The 20,857-nt window shown below is 54.5% G+C and overlaps 1 protein-coding gene across 2 annotated transcripts in view; it reads right to left on the minus strand.

Moving 5' to 3' along the window:
* Ccn4 (cellular communication network factor 4) overlaps positions 1 to 20,512 on the minus strand; it is a 28,138-nt gene extending 7,626 nt beyond the window's left edge. Inside the window, exons 1-3 of one of the 2 annotated variants that reach the window (XM_004837922.4) lie at positions 20,298 to 20,511; positions 6,538 to 6,817; positions 303 to 563 (exon numbers count right to left, since the gene is read on the minus strand). In XM_004837922.4, the coding sequence (XP_004837979.2) occupies positions 303 to 563; positions 6,538 to 6,817; positions 20,298 to 20,366 (610 nt within the window). In that variant the 5' untranslated portion in view covers positions 20,367 to 20,511. Of the gene's footprint in view, positions 1 to 302; positions 564 to 6,537; positions 6,818 to 20,297 lie in introns of both variants that reach the window. The other variant, XM_021251802.2, reaches the window with a different exon arrangement.
* Positions 20,513 to 20,857: the final 345 nt, after the last annotated feature.

The raw sequence follows: 20,857 nt of genomic DNA on the forward strand, positions 1-20,857 counted from the left end.
CCCACCTTCCTCCATTCCACCCCCAAACTCTGTAACAGATAATAATAGAGTGTGCTTGTGACCTTTTTTTTCTTTGCAAAGTACTTCTTCCTTTTATGCTGGGAGGATCTTATAAGATAGACAGAAGATGAGGAAATTTCCATTCTACAGATGAGAAATGGGGACCGAGAGAGGTGTGGCTTTCCCAAGCCTGCCCACCTAGTGAGATGTGGACTGGATGCTGGGCCTCAGCATCCAAGTCATGCAGAGGGACCAGAGTTCCCCGAATTCTGTAATCCCCTAGATTCTGTGCCTGCACCTACCCAGGGCTGCGGTGTCACCCAGCACGGTCTGTCGAGGTCTCCGGGCGTCATCTTCACACACCCACTGTTCACAGCACTGGCCTGGCACTCTCACCCGTCGGGGCTGGTGGCACCAGAGACGCGGAGGGCGTGCACGGAGGCACAGTGGCGTGCATCCCACTGCACCGCCAATGCACGTGCAGTTGTACCTGCAGCTAGGCTGGAAAGACTCTCCGTTGCTGTAGCGCACCCCATCCAAGACGCAGCCCACGCCTACCACCTCTGCAAACATAGGCAGCACCCATCGTTTGGTTAGGCAGCCCTGCAAGGACAGCATCCAGGCCAGACACCCAGGAAGCTTGTTCCCTAGGGTGTCCTCGGCACAAAGCCTGGTGCTGACACATGCCTGCCCAGAGGGCTCACGTTCCAAGGAGGGCAGACATGTAAACAAGCCAGGACACCAAAACCCACATGGCCTCCTCTCAGGGCTTAGTGACCTAGGGTACCGGTGCTGGGACGTAGCAGCTCCATCCTTGGAGCATGTGTTGCTGTGGGAGTGGCACAGAGAAGACATCCAAAGCGATCACACAGAGTGTCAATGGTGACAGTCACTGGTGACACTCGTCTAGGAAAAGTGGAGCAGGGGTGCAGCTGGGAATGGGGGGCAGATGCAGGAAGCCTCACTGACATCAGGATGCTCCCCTCCCCAAAGACCAGGAAAAAGGAAGTAAACCTGCCAGGTGCTGGGGGAGGGTACCAATCACAGGTGTGAAGGTTGCAGTTGCAGGTGGGAGAGGCAGGGGAGGAAAGAGAGAAGCAGGCGTGATGCCAAAATGGCTTCCTCTTGGCTCAGGGATGCAAAGCTGTTAGAGCCTAGCACCTTACTGGGAACAAAGCAAGTGCTCATTAAGTAATAATTTGAAACAATGACAGAATTGTGCTTCATAAAAATACTCTTGGTGCCATAGAGGATAACTGAGAGAGGCCAAGGGCAACATCTGGAGGCCACCACGGTATCCCAGCTGGGGCCAGGGAGGACCCACAGCTATGGATGGAGGGCTTGGCTTCTGACTGCATTTGGAAGAAAGCTGCCAGGACTTGCGATGGAGGGTCGAAGGGTAAAGGACTCCTGGCTCTGCAGGAGGGGAGCAATGCTGTCACCCGAGGAGCAGCATTTGGGTTAGGCAGACCCAAGGGCCCATCATTAGCTGTGCGACACCAGGGTGACAACCACCGAGTGGCCCTGAGGGGTGCTCATGTAAACATGGAGTCTCTGGGAGGGTTGGGGGGGCTGCTGGGCCATAAGTAACTTTTAATGCCATGTGGTATCATAAACAGAGCACCTGGAGGCACAGACAGCCTCTGGGCAGCAAGGTGCCCAGCCAGAGGAGGGGCAGTTCGGGATCTTCAGTCTGCCTGTAGTTCTGCCCTGCCCTCTGGATTTGCCCACAGAGGTGATTCCTAACTTTCACCCTAAAATCTGTCAGGAGTGCAGGTTGTCCCTACTACTTCTCAGGGACTCCTCTGCATCATTCTTAGTGCTTATCTCATTTTAGATGGAAATCCCTTATCACCTTCATATGCAAAACTAAAGCTCAGCAAGGTGAAGTCAAGTGTGGTCATCCGATGTGACCACAGTGAGTGGCCGGGGGCAGCGTGCATGCACCTTGGTCCAGCTATTGTTCATCCTGGAGCGGAGCTAGCCCAGAAGGAGGTACAGAAGGGCAGGTGCCAGTGCCTACTGACCACCTGGTCTTATGCCCAGCACCGCTTGGTCCATGAGCTCTCTCAGGTCCCCCAGGACCTCATAAGGAGAGTTTTATTGTCTTCATTTGGCAGACAGGGAAGGTCTGAGGGGCTAAGTGATTCATTTGCTCAAGGTTGTCAAGCCGGCGAATGACAGAGCTGGGACTCCAGCCCAGGGGATCTGACACCACAGGCTCTGTCCTTCCATGGGGCATCAGATGAGGAGGGAAATGGGGAAAAGCAAAAGGAAAGAAAGAAAGAGCAAGCTGAAGAGGAGGAAACAGGAGCAAATCACACTGCAGTGTGTTCTGCATCACCACTGACCACATCCTCTTACTGGGGGAGGATGTGTGAGTTTGTGTGGTGCCTGCACGCACATGTGTGACACTGCGCATATGCAAATGTGTATTGGTGGTTAGGGGCAGGCCAGGGAGGGCAAAGCCTTGGTTCCACCCTCATGTGTGGAGACAGCAGGGAAATGGTATTGGGAACCTGGAACCAGTGACTCAGGGATTCTCAGAAGAACCAGCAGAGGAGCCTTTGAGAATCTGATGCCCAGACCATGCCCCAGAACATGAGGGCATTTTCTTTTCTCAGCCTCGGTGTTTTTTGAATCCCCAGATGAATCTGGTTTGCAGCCAAGGTCGAGAAGCACTGTGCCTAGAAGATGCCATGCTCTGCTTGGAGTCTTGGGTGGGGACTGGGGGGTGGGGGTGGCAGCCGCTGGCCATGGAAAGTCTGCCCCGAAAAGGCCAGGGAGCAGTAAGTGTGTGATGGCTGTGAACGGCCCCATGAGCAGGCTCGATGTCCCTCCTCATTCACTTTTCTCCTGCCTAACAAAGGACCAGTTCCTGGTGAGGCAGTGAAGCAGCCACTTCCTGCCCATCTGCCTTTCGCATGCAGGTGTGGCTTAGCTTGCTTTCCTCTCACTGAGAGGCTTCCAGGAACTCAAGGCAACTTGCCCCTTCCCTGGGGCCTTCACTCCCTTTGCCCACACCTGTGGACGCCCAGCCCAGTAGGACAGGCCAGTGGGCAGGCCCTGCTGTACCTCCATCCTGAGCTCGTCACTCAGCTGTGTTCTCTATGGGAATAACTCAGTGGGTGGATGGATGCCTGGATAGATGTGTGTGGGTTACTGTCTGAGCACTTACTGATCTTTACTGAGCACTTACTGTGTACAGGCATTCGGCATCCTGACAACCTAGACATTTCTCACACTGTCCTCGATGAAGAAACTGAGGCTTATGTGGTTGAGCATCTTGCCTCAAGTCATGGTACTGATTATCGTGATGCAGGGATTCCAACTCAGGTTGCCTGGAAGACCATGCCTGGGTTTACTGGTCCCTGACACCAGACTGTGGGACTGGGCCTGGCAATGGATTTGCCCCTCCTCTGAGGCTGACAATTCAGAAGGCAGAGAAGACTTCAGCAAAGGAAAGTTAAAACAAAGAAAACTCTAACCCACAGCACTGAACGCCATGTTTTGATTTGTTGTTTAGTTGTACTCCCTTCTTTATTGCTCAGCTCACACAAGGGTGGGTGAGGGATGTGCTCACAGTCACGTAGCTAGCAAGTGCCAGAGCCAAGATTGAAAAGCCCAGTCTGTGTGCCTGTAAATGTCACCATCCTTCTAGCAAACCATTCTGCCCTCAGACCTGACCCGGCTGCATTAGATGTAATGTTTGTGCTGCAGAAATAGCCACGCAGCCGGACTGAGTTTGCTCCCTGCCCTTTGGATGTATTTAGTTTGGCCCACAGAGTGTTTCAAAAAACTGTTTCAAATTTATTGCCAACATTTACAAGTCACGCACAAGTCTAGATTTCTGGATTCTCTTGGAGACTGAGAGGACCGGACAGAAGCAAGCTCACTGTTCTTGGCCAGCGTGGAGGGGCCCCCAGGAGGGTGGCCTGTGATAGCCAGAGCTCGTATGTGCTAGCTTTCCACCACCCGCTCCGACCTCTCTGAGTGAGATGTGCCCGAGTTGCAATCAGTCATTTTTATCACCTGCCTTGTCCTGCCCTAATTACCTGCAAATTTTCAAAGACAGATGTAGCTTGTCCCGGGGACTGTCCATTAGCTGAATACCCATTCGCAGAAAGGTTGTCTGTTAGGGGGGCGATTCTTTCTCTTTAATCTCTGGCTCAGAGTTATCTCCTTCTCTATAAGATCAGATCCTGACCTCTCTTCTTTCTTGCACTAGGGTCTCACAAACTCCGATGCTATGTCAGTATTTTTAGGAAAAGTTTCAGTAGAACAATTTTGAATTGTGTGTGTGTGTGTGTGTGTGTGTGTCAAAGTGGGTGAGGAAGAATGTACCTAGACAAAAGGATTTAGTGTTCAAATAAGTTTGAAATGAGAAGGCCTCATGATAGGCCTTTTGGAGCATGACAGCAGGTAGACATGACCACTGTGAGCCTCTGAGAAGCTCTGAAGCACCTGTTTAAGTTCAACCCACTGCATACTCTGTGATCAGGGAGCCCTTGGCACATGTAAAACTCACTAAAATCTTCTTGAGACCACAGTGTTTGTTTTCCTGAATAAATGGAAATAAATAGAGACTCGTGGTGGGTAAAGAGCTAAAGAGCTGTAGGGGGTGAAGGCACAACCTGAGCTGCAAAGGCACATGGATGACAGGATGGGGAGGAGGTTTTCCAGGCAAACCAGACAGACAGCCTCTGGATCCACGAGAGAATCTATAAAGGTGCCATGCCCAGTAAGTGATGAGATCTTGTACAGATTTAGAGGTTAGCATAGTCACAGTGAATGGAATTACCACTGAATGAGCTCGAAGAACAGCTGTCAAATGGGAAAGAATTATGAGATGATCTCCTCTAACGGGAGTGGTTCTAGCGCCAGGAGTGAGGTTGGGCCAGTTGTCCCACTTGAGCTACGAGAAAGGGTCAGTGACGGACAGTGTGTATCAGCAGTTGGTCTAGAGCTGCAGCATGCATGACAATCACCTGGGAACCTCACTGAAGGTACAGCTTCCCATCCTTGCTTCCAGAGGACCTGATGCAGAAAGTCTGGCTAGGACTCGGGAGTGACAGTTTCAATCAACACATCAGAAGGTTCCATGCAGGTAATCTTCCAAGTTCTCTTGGAATACATTATTTTCCAGTAATAGTCTAAGTAAAAGGAGAAAGCTTGCAGGATAGGTAAAGCAGAGCAAATACTTGCAAAACCAAAGACACGTGACTTGGTGTGAATGTTGAAAGATGAACCAATGATAAAAGAGAAGAGAGTGGCATAAATTAACCATGATGCTCAGATGGGGTTGTCTGACTTGGAATTATGTTCAGAACCCTCGTCAGCAACCCACTTCAGGAAATATGTGTTAGCTGAGCATCAGACACTGTACTTCGTGAATGTCTAATGGAGTGTGTATGAAGTCACAGTTGGGGGAATTCTCAGTTTAGCACTAGGGAAGAAGGGAGTTCTTTGTTTTATGAGACTTTGTGGAACTTTGCAGAAGTTAGGCTGCTGCATCACGATGCCTTATTATCTCTCTTCATCGTGCTATGTTATGTAACTTTGGTAATGCTTAGAGGATTTGAACTAAGAAAGTATATGTCCAGATAGAAGCAGGAGGTCAGACGGCCCCAAAAGGAGGTCTCAATAACAAAAAAGGACAGCATGGTCAGGATGGAGCACTTGAAGGTAAAACCAACCTTCCCTCCAAACACAAAGATACTATGAAGAGCAAGAGCAAAGAAAAAGAAAGCTGATTATAAACTGCAAGAAAAACAAAAGGCATCTTAAAAAAAGAAATTGAAATAAATACACTATTTTATACTGCAATGAACAATATTTACATAGTCACAATATTGTAAATACTAACAATTGCAAAACCAAAAATTATCACGATGACATTTGGAAGATAGAGGAGGTGTTGGGTGGAATTGAGGAGCTAAGTCATCAGCTATCCTATAGGAATATTAATAGATTGTCCAAAGTTGATATATGAAGCCAATTAACACATAGCTGAAGATAGTATCACATAGTGCTAACTGTACAAAGGGCTAAAAAGTTAAAAAATGACCTTAGTAACCAGAAAAACATGATTGGTAGGAAGAGATAGTTGCAGGCTGCTGGTTTTCATTCTTTCAAAGCTATTAGATTTAAAATATTTAAATTTACAATAGTACTAAAATATTTGGAGTTCCATAGTGACCTCATGTCACCTGGGAGGCTGTGGGCCTCCATCAAAGGAACCTACCCACTAAAAGAATAAAACCAGACCTAGCTCTTTCCTGGTGGAAACTCCTTCCCCAGAAATTATGTCTCCAGGACCAGGAAGTGAGAAAGAAATGAGGCTCTGGAGGCCAGAGGCGGAGAGCAGGCATTGCTATCTCCCTGGAAAGACCCAGCCTGTGGCCTCTCACCATGGCCTGGGACAGGATGCTCCTCCTGCCCGTCTGAGGCTTGACCAGGGGAAGGGCCATGGTGCTGAGGGAGGCGCCTCCCCAGGGCTGGGCATGGAGCTGGTCAAAGGTAGAGGCGCTCACTTACGTGCACACACTCCTATTGCGTACCTCGGGCTGTCCCTGCTGTAGTCGCAGTAGAGGCCCCGGTGGGGATCGCAGACGGCGGCCTCGGTGCAGTTGTCCCCCAGCTGCTGGGCACATATCTTACAGCATTCACAGCCATCCGTGACCAGGCTGACCCCCAGCGGGCAGCGAGGCAGCGACAGCGGGCACTCACATGGCCACTTGCAGAATTCAAGGCTGGGGGCCGAGTCCTCGGGTGGCGTTGGAGTGACACCCATGGTGTCAGGGGCTGGAGAGAGGGCCTGAGGGGAAAGAAGATATAGAGACCAGGGGTTCAGAGCCTGGAGGATCCTAGAGTCACCTTCCCTTTTGGTGTTCAAAAGGATTTCATAATTTTTCTACCATGCATTCAATAGCCAAACATCTCTTTTCTTTTCAATAAACCCAATAGAATGGAGGAGTGCAAAGTTCAGAGAAGTTAGGCAAATTTTCCAAGTCTCCCTGTTGGTTCAGTGCTAGGGTCCAAGTTCACCCTCGCCCATGCTTGTCTCCTTCCTTCTGAGATCATCCCCCCAGCTCCAGAGCAGGTGAGGTGGCCTTGGGGTGCAGAAGAAGGAGCTTTGGGCAGCTGGGAGCCTCCTGAGTCCATTGCTCCTGCCCTGTGGCTCCTGCTGTGTTCTGCAGATCCATTCTCTTTCCTCCACTGAATCCGCCAGACCTGGCCCAGCCAGGTGGCTCCCCAGTAACCTGGGCTCAGTCAGATGACCTGTTATGGTTTTGTTCTCCTTCTGAGCATCAGGAAAGGGCTGGGGAAGGGAACTGGGCTCCGTCACTAGCCCTGCATAGAGGAGCCTTCATTCTGCATGCAGGGCACTGGGCCCTCCATTCTATTTTTCCCACCCACACCACTCCCCAACAACCCCATTACCATCCCTCAGCCAACAGGTTCCTCTTTATTCTGGCAAATGTGACAGCTGGAACTTGGAAGGGAAATTGAGGCCCAAATAATTTCCTGGGCCCAAAGAACCTGCAGAGGAAGAGGTCTAGGAGCTGGATGCAGGAATCTGAAGCTATCTGGATCTTGGGGGTCCAGTTACCTTCCTGCCCCTCTGGCTGCCTCCCTGAATCCCATCTGGGCCTCCCACTCTGCACTGGAGGAGACCATGCTCAGGGGACGAAGAAACTCCCCCAAGGACGCAGACAGTGAGGCAGCAGAGCTGGATTTCACAAAGCTGTTAGAATTCAGATCTAGAATACCCCTCAAAAGTCTCATATGTTCAAAGGTGGGGCTTTTGAGAGGCCATTGGATCATGGGGACACTATGCTTATCAGTAGATTGATTGATCCATTGCTAAATTTATAGCTGACCCTGTGGGTAGGAGGTGGGGCCTGGGTGGAGGTGGGGCCTGGGGTGTGGCCTGGAAGGGAGTATTCTTGTCCTGGACTCCTCTCTTTTCTCTGCTTCCTGGTGGCCATGGAATGAACAGCTCTCTTCCACCATGCACTTCCACTTCCTGCCTCTTTGGCTTTCTGCCATTTCTACCCTTCTGGATTCAGCCATGGACTGAATCTCCCCCAAATGTGAGCCAAATTAAACCTCTCCTGCTTGAAAGTGGTTTTATCCCAGAGACAGGAAAATGACTGACCAGCCCTCCCACTCCCAGGCCATGGAGCGTCTGTCCAGGACTTCTCGATGTGATGCCCAGATTTTGGGCTGAGCAGAGCAGTAGCCAGGCCTTCTGTGTGAGGCAGAACCAGAGGGGCCCAGCTGTGTATGATGTATAAATCTGCCTTCCACTCTTGCACCACAGGTTGGGAGGCTGATATGCAGACAGATTTGTCTTCTCATGCGGAAGGAAATAGACCCAAAGATGCTGACAGATGCATCAGTCTGTGTCTAGGCCCAGGCACAAATGAATCTATCATGCTCACTTTGACACCCTTTATGCTTGGCTCCTCTGAGGTCTCTCATTCACTCAACAAATGTTGTCCGAGCTAGCTCATGGCCTCTCTTCAGTTTTATGCATTTGAAGAAATACTTAAGAATTTTCTGTACTTGGGAAACTCACAGCTTATGGGAAAGCCAGGCTTATGGGAAAGCCACCCTGACTATCAACAATAGCAAACCCTGGAAAGACAGCAAAGCCAGGGGACTGCTGGCTGAGAGGGCAGCTTGGACATGGCTTTTTCCCTACAGTGGGAAGCACTGCGTGCTGGGCATCAGGAGGCCTGTGAGCTCTCTGAACACCATGTAGGAGCTGCTGTGCCCGCTGGATCAGGGTGCACCCTGGCATGCTTGGCCAGGAGGCCCAGCAGTCAGCTGCGGTGTGATCTGACCCCCAGCGCCTGGGACATCATAAGTGCCGTGAACACTGATGCAAAGAATAAAGGACCCCAGAAAGTCAATTCGGCAAATGTTGATTTGGCCTTCGTCACCTGTCAGCTTGATTTCACGTCCACTGCCTTCCTACCTCGAGGCCTCTGCAGCGCAGTTTCCTGAGGCTTAGATGCCCTCCCTGCCTCTCTCCAGCAGGGCCCCTCCTCTGAGAGCACCATGCTGACCGCCGACCAGCTGCAGCCTGGCTGTCCTTTCACGTGCTCTGCACACAGGGCCCCAAGCATCTGTGTGTGTGTGTGTGTGTGTGTGTGTGTGTCCACATGCGTGCGTGTGCTGATGTTAGTGCCTGTGTGCACCCTGAAGATGGATCCCTCCTGCTCTTAGATTCCCACCAGAGCCTGTCACAATGCCCGTCCTTGCTGGGGACACAGACAGAGCAGCATGCAGCTGGGCTAAGGAGGTAAAGACCGAAGCAGCTCCAGGGAGAAGGACCTCAGGGCAGAGGACAGAGCTCTCTGCCACTGCTGGACTTCCTGTCTCCCTGGACACTTTCAGGCTGTGACTCCAGAACCTGGGAAGCCTCACAAGCAGCCACCAGGCCTGTCTGCCAGGTCCTCAGGCTGCTAGGAAGTGTTCTTGGCAGAGGAAATAGAGAAGCGCCCTCCCCCAGGAGCCTTCCTGCCTGCATCAGGAGTGTGGGGTAGAGCTGCTGCCTGCCCGCCAGGAGTGGACTTGTCAGGGGCCGGGCCTGATTCTCTCTGTGCCTGAGACACAGGGGAAAGGGGGCTGCTGTCACTTGATATTCAGGAGGCCACACCCTGGTCCTCTCCTCTCAGCACCAAGGCTGGTAATGCAGATGCTGCAATGTACTGCAAGCTGGCGGGCACCCAGCACCCGTCTACAGTCACTGCCTGACTTCCTGTCTCCACAGCAAGGCAAAGATCCCCAGGAGGAGGCATTCTTTCTGAGTGCCAGCCTAGGGGCTATGCAGCTGGCCATGGGGTGCCACAGGAGGATCTCCCTGGGAGAAGGGAAAGGCTTGGAAGGCCTGCCAGATCTTCCGGCAGCAGAGGGATGGGTTCTGGGCAGCCGCTGAGGCCAGCCCGTGCTGTGGGCGCCATCTAGTGGTGGCAGGGTTCCCCAACACTTGGGAAGAAGTCCCTGGACCAAGGCCATGAAGTGGGGAAACCTCAGGACCCCAGCACAGAGGGCTCCTGTGTTTGGAATGTGCCCCTCTGAGTCCCATTGTATGGCCCATTGCTGATATCCAGGGCATGTGGCTGCAAGTCCCCAGTCAGTGCAGACTCCCGAGGCCCAGCCAATCCCCCACCCTCTCTGTGTGCTCACAGAACAGACGGCGGGTGTGGGCTGTGGTTTTTGCCCTTGAGCACTGACAGCTTCACCAAGCACACTGGCTCTTTCCATCGCTCAGACTTGTTGGACACTTGTTGGACAGCGGCTATGTGACAGGCTCTGGGCTAGGCTGGAAGGAAGCACAGGTACGCAGATGCAGACCTCTGGTCACTGTTCACAACCAGTGATGCCAACAGACACACCCACCGTGGTTGCAACCCAGGGTGATCAGTGCTGAAAATGAGACCGTTCATTCATTCACTCATTCATTCATTCTTTTACTCTCCGTTCCATCTGTTCATTCAACACCTCTCTTGTCAGCTTTGACTGCTTGCTAGGTCCTGCTGTGGGGGCTGAGGACCCAGTGGGGGGACCAGAGGGACTCATGTGACTCTGGGACTCCTTCCAGGCCTCGGCTCTCTCCTCTGTCAAATGGGACCCTATTGATGCTTATCTCTCAGTGAAAATGAAGCCAGTTATGGGTGTTGTCCCTCCTGCCCAGGCCTGCCAACCATCGCCCCACTGGTCACCTGTGCCAGCCTGGCGCTGACTTTGGCTGTTCTGGTTGACTTCACTGTGTCCCCCCTACAGTGTTCCCATTTTACACATCAGTAAACTGACTTGCTCATTGCCATTCAGAAAGCAGCAGAACCTGGCTTTGAGCTCAGATCTGTTTGGATTCATGTTTTCCCCAATACTGTGCATGAAAGAGAATTTTCCAGTGGAAGAAACCGGCTGGAAGGTGGTGAGGACACCATCGGTGAATGCCACCAAGAAACAACTGGACAATGATCTGGGCTGAAGGTTGCAGAGGGGATCAGGCATCACAAAGCCCAGCATGTGATGAGTGCTAATCGGCATCTATTGATAGAATGAGCTGTGCTCATGTCCTCAAGTAAACTGTAGACCCTGATGTCAGGAACCCCTCAGGACCCGGGCAGTGTCCCCAGAGTCTTTGATGGCCCACAAGAAGGTGACTTCTGTGATGCCTGTCCTTAAAATGTAGATAGCAAGCCCTGTTTAAGCAGCAGGTATGGAGGCAAAACTCATTGAGCACCGATTGGCCGCATCTGGCCAGCGGTGAGGTCCCGGTGAGATGCAGAATTTGGGAAGTCTCTTTGTGGTTGAAAAGTAGAAGAGGAGGGCTGCGCATGGCTTAGAGACTCCTTAGTGGCCCATTCCTTCTGGGGCTGGGGCTCGGGCTCTTTCCTGAGCCTTGGGGACCCCCCTCCCAGGCTCTGGTTTTCACTGGGGCCCAGCTCTGCCTCAGCCCTTCTCCGGAGAACCTGGACTGCCTGCCCCCACGCACCATGGACTTGGGGGAGCGTATGCATCGGGCAGGTGGAGAGACAGATCTCGACCAGTATGTTGCCATATGGACACTGCTATTCTTAAGAGGGGATAAAGGGGGAAAATCATACAGCGGGGAGCATGTTATCTAGGGAAGGTCAGAGAAAGAAAGAAAAAATACATCGGTCCTGTCAAATTAGAGTTGTTCACATAAAAGTCGGTTTACAACGTGCTTCTGGAACCAGACCTCTGCCCAGGCCACTGTTTACGGCTAAGACAAGAAGGAGGTGGCCCCTCCAAGATGCTTCCCAGCCTGGATGCCAGGGTGCGCTTAGTCATCTGGCGCTGCCCAGTGCCCATGGCTGTGGGCCCTGGGTGAATCCAGCCTGGCTCTACCCACTTCCAGGACGACCCCTCCCAGGTCAGTGGATCCCAAACTGAATCAGACCAAAGCAGAAGTCAGCCAACTTTGCTGCTCTGGAGCTCTAACCACAGCAATCCCTGGCCACTTTCCGCTGGAGCCTGGCTTATGTGGCCCAGAGGGGCCTGGGCTTTGGGACTTTGCCAGGCCATTCTGAGTGCAGCAATGGTGAGCACCCTGCCCCATGGAACTGAGTGCAAAGGTCTGGATCCCACTTTGAATATTTTATTTCACTCCTGCCAGATGGGGCTCAGAGCCTGCCCTTGGCCATTCTTAGGGCAGTGGGAGCTGCCTGCCTTAAAACACTCCGCAGTGGGGAAGGACTAGGGTGGGGCCCCACGTCACCTTCCCGTTTTAACCTTTGACTCTTACAAGAGGCAGGATTGGAAATTCTGGTGACTCTTCAAATTTTTAAAAATGTACTACTTTTAAAGACACACTGCCATTAATCCAGCTTCAAAATATTTCCTGTTAGTTCAAACACATCCTTGCACTTTCTGGAAGTCCTCTTGTGAGTATCTTTAGTTGTGCTGCTGTGGCCACCTCCATGCCCTGAATTGATTCAAAATCTTTACCTTTCATGGTCACTTGGATGCTGGGGAAGAGCCAACAGTTGCACAATGCCAGGTCTGGTGAATAAGGTGCATGAGGACGCACTGTAATGTTTTTCTGAGCCTGCCTTCCCAGTGGATGGCACTCAGCTTCAGCATTGACTAGATTTTCGATCACATCTTATAAAGACACTGATGAAAGAAGACTTCCAGAACTGCTTCAGAAAGGGACAAGAGTGGTGGGATAAATGTGTCCAGTGAGGTGAAGTATTTTGAAGGGCATTAATGGCAATGTGTATTTTGCTGTAATAAATTTTTGAAAATACATACATTCACCATACTCTTCAGTCACACCTTGCACAACCCACATTATGTGGATGAGCTACTGACTCCCCCAACTGCCCGCCGTAGTACAGCCACATGGAGCCTTGGGGCCATATCACCCTGTGGTTCCTCCGCAGCACCTGGCTCAGTAAGTGGGTCTTGTGCCGATCGAGGAGAAGGATCTGCCCTTGATGCTTTGTTAAAAGGCCTGAAAAATGGGAGAGCAGAGAAAGGAGGAGCTGCGGGTGATAGGATTCCCGAGTTCCATACACTTAACCCCTCTGGACAGCTTGTGGTCAGCAGGCAGCGTCAAAGCCAGGAACTGCCCCCTGGGCCATACTGATTCACATAGACTGATTACAGTCGAGAGGCAAAAGAATACAGCTCCTGCAAGAAGTCCCTCCTGCCTTCCGAGATGTTTACAGTGGGCTGCAGTGACCGGTTCGCAGCACACTCCAGCCTGTTGACACTGGCCCTGGAAACACGCTCATCTGTGAGGTGACACCAGTGCAGCCTCAGCGTCATGAAAGGGCCTGCAAGGGACTTGGGAGCAGGAAGTGGGGGCTGGCCAGGTGGGGCGGGCCCGGCAGGGAGTGGAGCTCCCCTCTCCTGCACGTGGGTGTGACTCACAGGTGGGCAGGGAACAGGGTGAGGGCAGGGCTCACCAGCAGCGAGGGACCCAGTGACAGCCCCGCCCACCACTCCCAGCTCTGAGGCCTGGGCTATCCTCACCCTCTCTGAGCTCTTGTTTTCACTGGTAAAGCGATGGCAATTGTGGCCGCAGACTCCCGCAGCCTTATCACACAGTTACTGCTTACTAGAAAGGCCCCATTTCACGGATGAGGAAACTGAGGCTCGGAGTTTCCTCTGGGTGCTGCATCTGGAAGGAGGCACGGCATCCCACGGTGTCCTCCAAGCTTCTCTGTCATCCCTACCATTCATCCATAATCCTTCATTGCCTCTACTTGCCCGTCACACGTGCACCGGGCTTCTCTAGGCATCCGGAGCTCAGGTGGACAGGAAGGCGTCCTCCTGCAGGGAAGGTCGTCACAGATGGAGCTGAGCCCAACTTGCCAAGGCAAGAGGAGCGGAGAGGTGTGTGGGGCCTTCTAGAGCGGGACTGTCCTTTCCTGCCTCCGGGGCAAGGGCTTAGAGAGGCCTGGGGATGGGCAGAGGCCTGGGCTGCCTTCTGTGGGAGGCCACCCCTCAATGCTCCACCAGGGGGCAGGGTTGAGGCAGGAATGGCTGATCCCAAACATTGTGTGGAGGGGACTTCTTAAGGTGTGCCTGGCCTAGAAGCACTTTCTGCTCAGATACTGATCAGGCCTGGGCCCAGGGCTGGGGAATTGCCCTCCGGACCCACTCTGCATACGGCTTTGTTCTCACATCTCTGGAGCCAGCGGCTACATCTGCTGCAAAGGAAGGGAGCCCATCTTTCCAGAGCCTGCCTGCTGAAGGAGTGCCCTAGGCCTCCTTGGGGCTGCCATTATGTGGGGCGTCTGGGCCAGGGCCGGGGGGCTCCCCATGTCCCAGCATCACCAGGGCCTGCTGCATCCCTGGCCAGGTATAGCAGGAGCTATGGGATGTTGAGGGGCAACCCTGGAGTTACACCAACAAAGACCAGGGTGGGAGAAGATGCCATCTGGGAGCTCGGGCTGCTCAGTCTGCCAGTGCTGCAGAGGTGAGGGGCACTGGGTGCCACCCCACGGGGACACCTGTGGCCTCGACTTTGTCCTCTTCTGAACCAGGACAGGTCCCTACTGGCTGTCTGGCTCTGACCATCAGTCACGGGGCAGAGCCTCAGGTGAGGTCTCTCCCCAACTTCCTGGGTCACCCTCACCCTTTCCCTCTTCTAGGGAGTCCTGCCAGCCCTGCCTGCAGACGCAGGTGTGATTTGCAGTTCGGATGGCCTGGGAGTAGGACTCTGTGCCTCAGTTTCCTCCTCTGTGGAGAGGAGATAGTGAAGCTCTCACCACCACAGCCCCCCGAGGGTGAGATGAGATGTGCACCACCGTGGGGCTCAACCGATGGCTCTGGGCCATGTCAGAGCTGAGTTCTGTGAGCACCAAGCCTGGGCCACTCTGAGCCAGAGCCAGAAGCTGCTGCTGAGACCATCAAGTGTGGCGGGGGACGTACCCTTCTGCACGTGCGTGCATGTGTGAGTGTGTATGTGAGTGTGTGGGGGGGTGTGGATGCAAATACAAAGGGCAGAATCTTTTGGAGACCCCGAGGGGAGGAAGCACCTCTAAAGGAACATCCAGAGCTTGGAATACATATTTGGGGGCCCAAAAGCCAACCCCACCCTTCCCAGAGAGGCAGCGATTCGGAACTCTCCCTGGGAGAATCCTGGCCTGCAGCCCTGCTGGTTCCACCCAGGAGCCAGAGTGAATGACTGACAATGACCAGAGACTGAGGGTGACCTGAGAATGACGGAGTGGACACCAGGGCTCTGAGGTGGCTCCGGGTGGAAGCAAGCCCAGGGCACAAGGCCAACCTCCTCATTTTCAAGATGAGCCGAGGAGCAGACAGCACGTGCTTGCCTAGGGTCACACAGCCATGGGCCTCTCCTCTGGTCTTCAGCTCCCCAGGCTGGGAGGGTGAGCATCCCTGCCCTCTCAGACTCTTCCTCCACCCTTGGACCCCCACAGGCCTTCCTGGCCCCGGGCGCCTTCTCTGCATTCCAGCCCCCTGCCCGCCCCTCCTGCAGGCCTGGGTGCTCTCCTCTCACGCCCCCACCCTCATCAAGGTGTGGTACATCCACAGCGCCAGCCGAGCCCGGGCTGGCCCACAGCTTGCAGACTTCAGGCAGACCCTATCTTATCGCGTTCCCGGGGAATGTCCACTACTCACGTCTGAGAGGCCAGCTCCAGGTTCTGTGTCCCTTCCTCTCCTCCTCCTTCCTCTCCTTTCGTAGACGGGATGAGGAGGTGGAGGAGAAGGAGGGATGTTGGCATTACTGTGAGGATGGTGAGGCTAGAATCTGCCCATTTCACTTGTGTTTGAAATCTAGTCCATGCAGAGACTCGCAGGGACCAGTTAGCATATGGGTGCTTGAGCTTCTCCTCAAATCCTGGGTCCTCTGAGTCCTCTGCATGCCTCCTCTGCCAGCATGAAAATCCATCTCCAACACACAAACCTAATCCAAGGAGCACAGAGCTGACACCTCATTGCCACACCTAGGGACTGGGGAGTGGCTGGGCACGGGCAGGGATGCTGAGTCCATGGAGCCAGATAGAGCGTGAAAGGCAGTCAGAGGCCAGGGACACTGTTGCCTTGACTCCAGCCTGGGAGACACAGCCTCACCTACGGGCACCTTCACTATTGTCACCACCATCATCACCATTACCGTCACCCTGTTATCATTATCATCACTGTCACCATCACCATAGTGACGTCCCTCCCACACAATACCCAAGAGCATTCACCAGCTGCCGTCTGAGGTGCTGAGGACCTGGCAGGCTATGGAGACACCCAGCACAGAGCCAGGACCCCAGCCAGGGAGGCTACCCTTCCCCCTGCCCCATGCCCTCTGGTGTCCAGCCTGGGTCTTTAGTGCCCCACTGTGTGCATGCAACACCAGTCTGCAGCCTGTGCCTCCACTCAGGTTGGGGCCCTGGCACTGCTGTTGGGGCACTCGCAGTCTGTTCATGGGTTGCCATGGGCTTCGTGTGCTTTGTCTCTACCTCCCTTCCAACCCTCCCAATACCTCCAGCACTGGTATGTTCCTAATGCCTGTGTAAATGGCGTGCCCACCAAGGGTCCCCAGCTGGTGGGCAGAGGAGCTGGGATGAGATCTCTCCACATTCCCCTTCTGCACCTAATATCACTCCTCTGTGTCCTTGTGTCCACGGTCTAGATCACCATCCTCTAGTAAGATTCATGTCAGCCACAGTCAGGACTTTACATTTTCTAGTAGCCTCATGAAAAGTAGAAAGAAACAGGTGAAATTTAGTGCAACAATACATTTGTTTAGCCCAATGTTTATTCCAAATACTATCATTTCACTTTGGAGCCACTCAAATATTATGGAGACTGTTGCCGTCCTGTGGTCCTAGTCTGGCTCTGGGATGGGTGTGCCCCTCCACAGTGCCCTTTGGCAGGGACTGGCCGCATGGCGAGTGCCCATGGACTCCTGCAGCCATGGCTATTGCCTGGGTAGTGCTGGTCAGAGCCCAGTGCTGAGTGCTATATTCAAATGTGCTGACACACGGCTGAGGACACCAGGCTCAGGGCAGAGCACATACTGGAGCCATGCTGGCTTTTATCACCTCCCCACCACAGGGTCAGGCGCTCTGCAGAACACTGAGTGAGTGGACAAGTGTGTTCCACCCCCACCTCAAGATACCGCAGTGCCCGCCACTGCCCTGTGTGGCCCTCAGCCCTGCAGCTGGCTTTCTTCCTGCCCTGTCTGGGGCTGGGCCCTCTCTAAGACCTTCAGCCCATATTGTTTTCCCCAGCCACCAGGTGACGTTTTGCGTCCCAGGAGCAGGATGAGGTGACCCACTCCTGTGCCCATCCCCATGTCACCTTGTCGTGCAGGGGAGGAGCCTTGCAGCCCTGTGCTCTGGCCTGCACCTTGTACTAGCTGCACACGGTGGTGGGCTGAGCTGAGCCGGCCAGGGGGCTCCAGGAGCCCTTACAACTCTGACCACGGCCCCACAGGGTGGGCCAGGAGGATCTTCGAGGCTTGCTCTGATTCTGCCGCACACGGCAGTGCACAGAGGGTAGGTGAGGTGTTTTATGTTCCCCTTTTTCAAAGGAGAAGTCTTACCACATAGTCAGGTCTCCAGTATTCTGCAGTTGGTTCTGGGAGTGTGATTTATTCACTCAGATGCACCATGTGTACATGCGCACACACACACACACAACACACACACACACACACACACACACACCCGTGCACAGGGGGGAAGAGGACATGGGCCTCGTCTGCAGATCGGCATAGACCCTTCCAACCCATTCCCTGGGGGTTGCTCCCAGCCCCTGAATGCTGAGCATGGGCTCCAGAGCGGGGCTGGAAGAAGCCCGGTGCTCAAGCCCAGTGAAGGTGGGGTGGGGTTGCTGGCCCTGGACATCGCTAACTCCCAGGGGTGAGGAACCTGTCACAGCCTGTGTCTCGCCTCACTCTTCCACTTGACCCGACTCTGTCCCTCTCACCCCTGCCTGTGGGTGGACGTCGCCAGTCCCACCAGCTGCTGTGGGCCAGGGGCCGGGTGTCCCATTTCTGCACAAGTGCTCAGCCCCAGGCAGTGGGAGTTTGCACTGCACTGTGAGGGTGGAGCGGACTCCACTCCAGCACTGGGACTCCAAGCAATCGCTTCACTTCTCTGAGCTGGAGTCTTGCGTCTACAAATGCGGGTGAAGGCACCTCCGTAATGACAGTGTCAGAGGCGTGTCATAACTGTCACCCAGGCAGGGTGCTTGGTGCATGATGTCGCTCACCAACTGTTCTCCCTTCTCCCAGCAAATAGTCAAAGAGGAGTAAAGAGATTAAAAATTAGTCATATGTAGAGTACACGTTTTTCATAGGTTAGATTCCCCAAGACCACGGTGCAGTGTCTGAGGTCACCGTCCCTTCCCCCAGGGCTCATCGCTCCCTGGAGGGCCCCTCCCTTCCTCCGAGACAGCCCCTCATGACACTGTGCGCATCTGGGGGAAGCTTCTCCACACCTGGCTTACTTAATGCTCTCAGAGATTCTTGCCTGCCTCTCCTTCCCTGTGGACGTTTAGAATCAGTTTCCGTTAGCATCCCTCTGGCCCCTGATTCTTCTGTGAGCTAATTTGCCGTGCTATGCAAGGAATTTGATAGAAAGAGCCTCTGGTTTCTGGAGGAAGCCTGGGTCTTTACCATTTCGGGTATGGTGTCCCCAGATGGAGGATTTGAGGATGCTAGAAGGACTCAAATGCCCCGCCTCTGTTTTGACAAGTATGGGCAGGGAGCCTGGGTCTGCCCACAGAGCAGAGCACCCCCCTTTCCCAACAGCCTCCCGCCGGCCACCACGTGGGTCCCTCTGGACTCTCAGCTCCTCTGCCTTCACTAGGGGTCTCCCCTAGCAGAGCCTCAGCTCTGCCGCCAGGCGGTCCAGTCCTGTGTGCTCTGGGGAGGTGATCCGGTTCTAGCGTGCTTGCACCCACTGCAAATTTCTCCTCTCCTGCTCCTGGCTCTGACCCCAGCAACCCTAAGAAGCTCACCTCTTCCCTTTGCATGCCTGGACCTCCCAGGCATGGTGGCCTGTGGACCCATCCCCAGGAAAACACAGCTGTCCCAGAGTGGGAGGCAGAGGCCACTCCGGGACAGCCCCCAGCTGGCAAACCTCTGAGAGGCGGAGGATTTGCCATCAAAGACCCCAGTGTGACCCTGCCACCCACTCCCCGTGAGACCTGGGCAGGCCCTCCTTCCTCTAGGCCCCATTCCTTTCCTCCAAGAATGGAGTCAAGATCTCTTCCCTACCGGGTTGGACAGCAGCTCCCAGCAAGCCCGAGGAAGAGCAGGAGGGCTGGAGGGGAGCCAGACACTTCCACGGAGGGCGCGGCACACTGGGGCCCTCAGAGGGCCGGATGTCTGCGGTCCAGCCCTCTGAGGACACCTCTCAGCCTCAGATCCCTGGGCCCATGGCAAGTAGCTCGACTGAGCCTCAGTTTCCCCACCCAAGCGTGGGCACACTGGTCCTGAGGAAGCCATCGGTGTGAGGCGGTGACAGCAGTCCTCTTGCCCTCTCTCATTGTCCCTGACCGCAGAGGCTGTTTTGGTCTGGGCCGGGCTCTTGCATTCAGCAGCTGCCCCGCTGCCCACTGCTGCCTGCCCTGCTGGCCTCGCCTCTGCCCTGTGTCCATGCCACTTGCAGGCTGGCTTTGTGCTGCCACGTGTCCTGCTCCCTGGCTGCCCTCCCCTCGGTGGTACAGACTTTGTCCCTCCCTTGCTGTCCCCAGGGACACAGGTGGGAGGGCCTCCTGGGACTTTCCCGGGAAGCCCTGTCCAAGCTCTCCTGACTTCATACCGGGACCCAGTGTGCTTTCCCCACGCACCGCAGCCCACGGCGGCAGTGGGGTGAGAAGTGTTTGCTCAAGTGAGCAGTCTTGCTGAAAGCTGGCAGTTTTCTTTCCAGCTTTCCTTGGCGTTTCCTGTAGTATCTCCAGGGCAACAAGTCTCAGAGTTTTCAACCTGAAGCTTCCAGGAGCCCCCAAGGACAGCCACACTTTGTGCTGCTGATAGGGTACGGGACCGGACCACGGTCACTTGGCCAGGTGGCAAAGCCTCCTGCAGCTCAGACCTCCCCCCTACACCCCGTCCCGTCCTGTTTTATTCAGTGCAGAGGCGGGGGATGCAGCATCTGCTTGGTTGGCCCCCAAGGACACCCCTCCTCCTCCCAGCCAGGTCTGGCTGACCCTGGCAGCCCTTCTCCCAGCCAGGTCTGTCGCCACCCTGCTCATCCTGTGCACTGCCCCCAAGGCAGGACAGCGGGAAGGGAGCGCCTGGGCTCTGAGCCCCTTCAGGCTGGACTCACCGTGGTCAGGATGCTGCCCGTGGCTGCTGCTGTCACTGCTGCCAGCGCCCAGGACAGGAACCACCGCATGCCTGGGGCTGGGTGCCAAAGGCAGGCACCAAGGAGGAGAGCAGAGGGTCTGGCCGCCTCTCGGGGGAGCTGCGCCCAGACTGGCCCGGCCCATCGGGAGCCGCAGATATTCCTCCTCCGCAGCCCTGGGGGGGTTTGTTAAAGCAAGATCTGACGTCAGAGTGAAGGACAAACCCTGCATTTTCCTCTGAAAAAACTTTTCCTGCCTCCCTCTCTCTCTTTCCCTTTCTTCCCTGTCCCCACCCCCAGCTGGGCCACAGCCCTGTGCAGTGCCGACAGTTCTTAAAGGGAAAGCTACAGGGCTAGGATTTCACAGGGACTTAGACAGTTCAGGAGGGTGGGGAAGGGACAGGCGGAGGTGGAGGGGACACAGGCGGCCCTGTCAGAGGACTCCCCAGGGCGAGGCCTGCCTCTCCTGTCTGGGCTGCTCCCACCACTGAACCTCGCTCCCCTCTCCGGGCTGCAGGGAGAGGAAGACTTCCAGCCATGGC

The sequence above is a fragment of the Heterocephalus glaber genome, unplaced genomic scaffold (assembly GCF_053883595.1).
Source record: "Heterocephalus glaber isolate CG9 unplaced genomic scaffold, H.glaber_assembly_v1.0 deba00000281, whole genome shotgun sequence".
In the NCBI taxonomy this organism is placed as follows: domain Eukaryota; kingdom Metazoa; phylum Chordata; class Mammalia; order Rodentia; family Bathyergidae; genus Heterocephalus; species Heterocephalus glaber.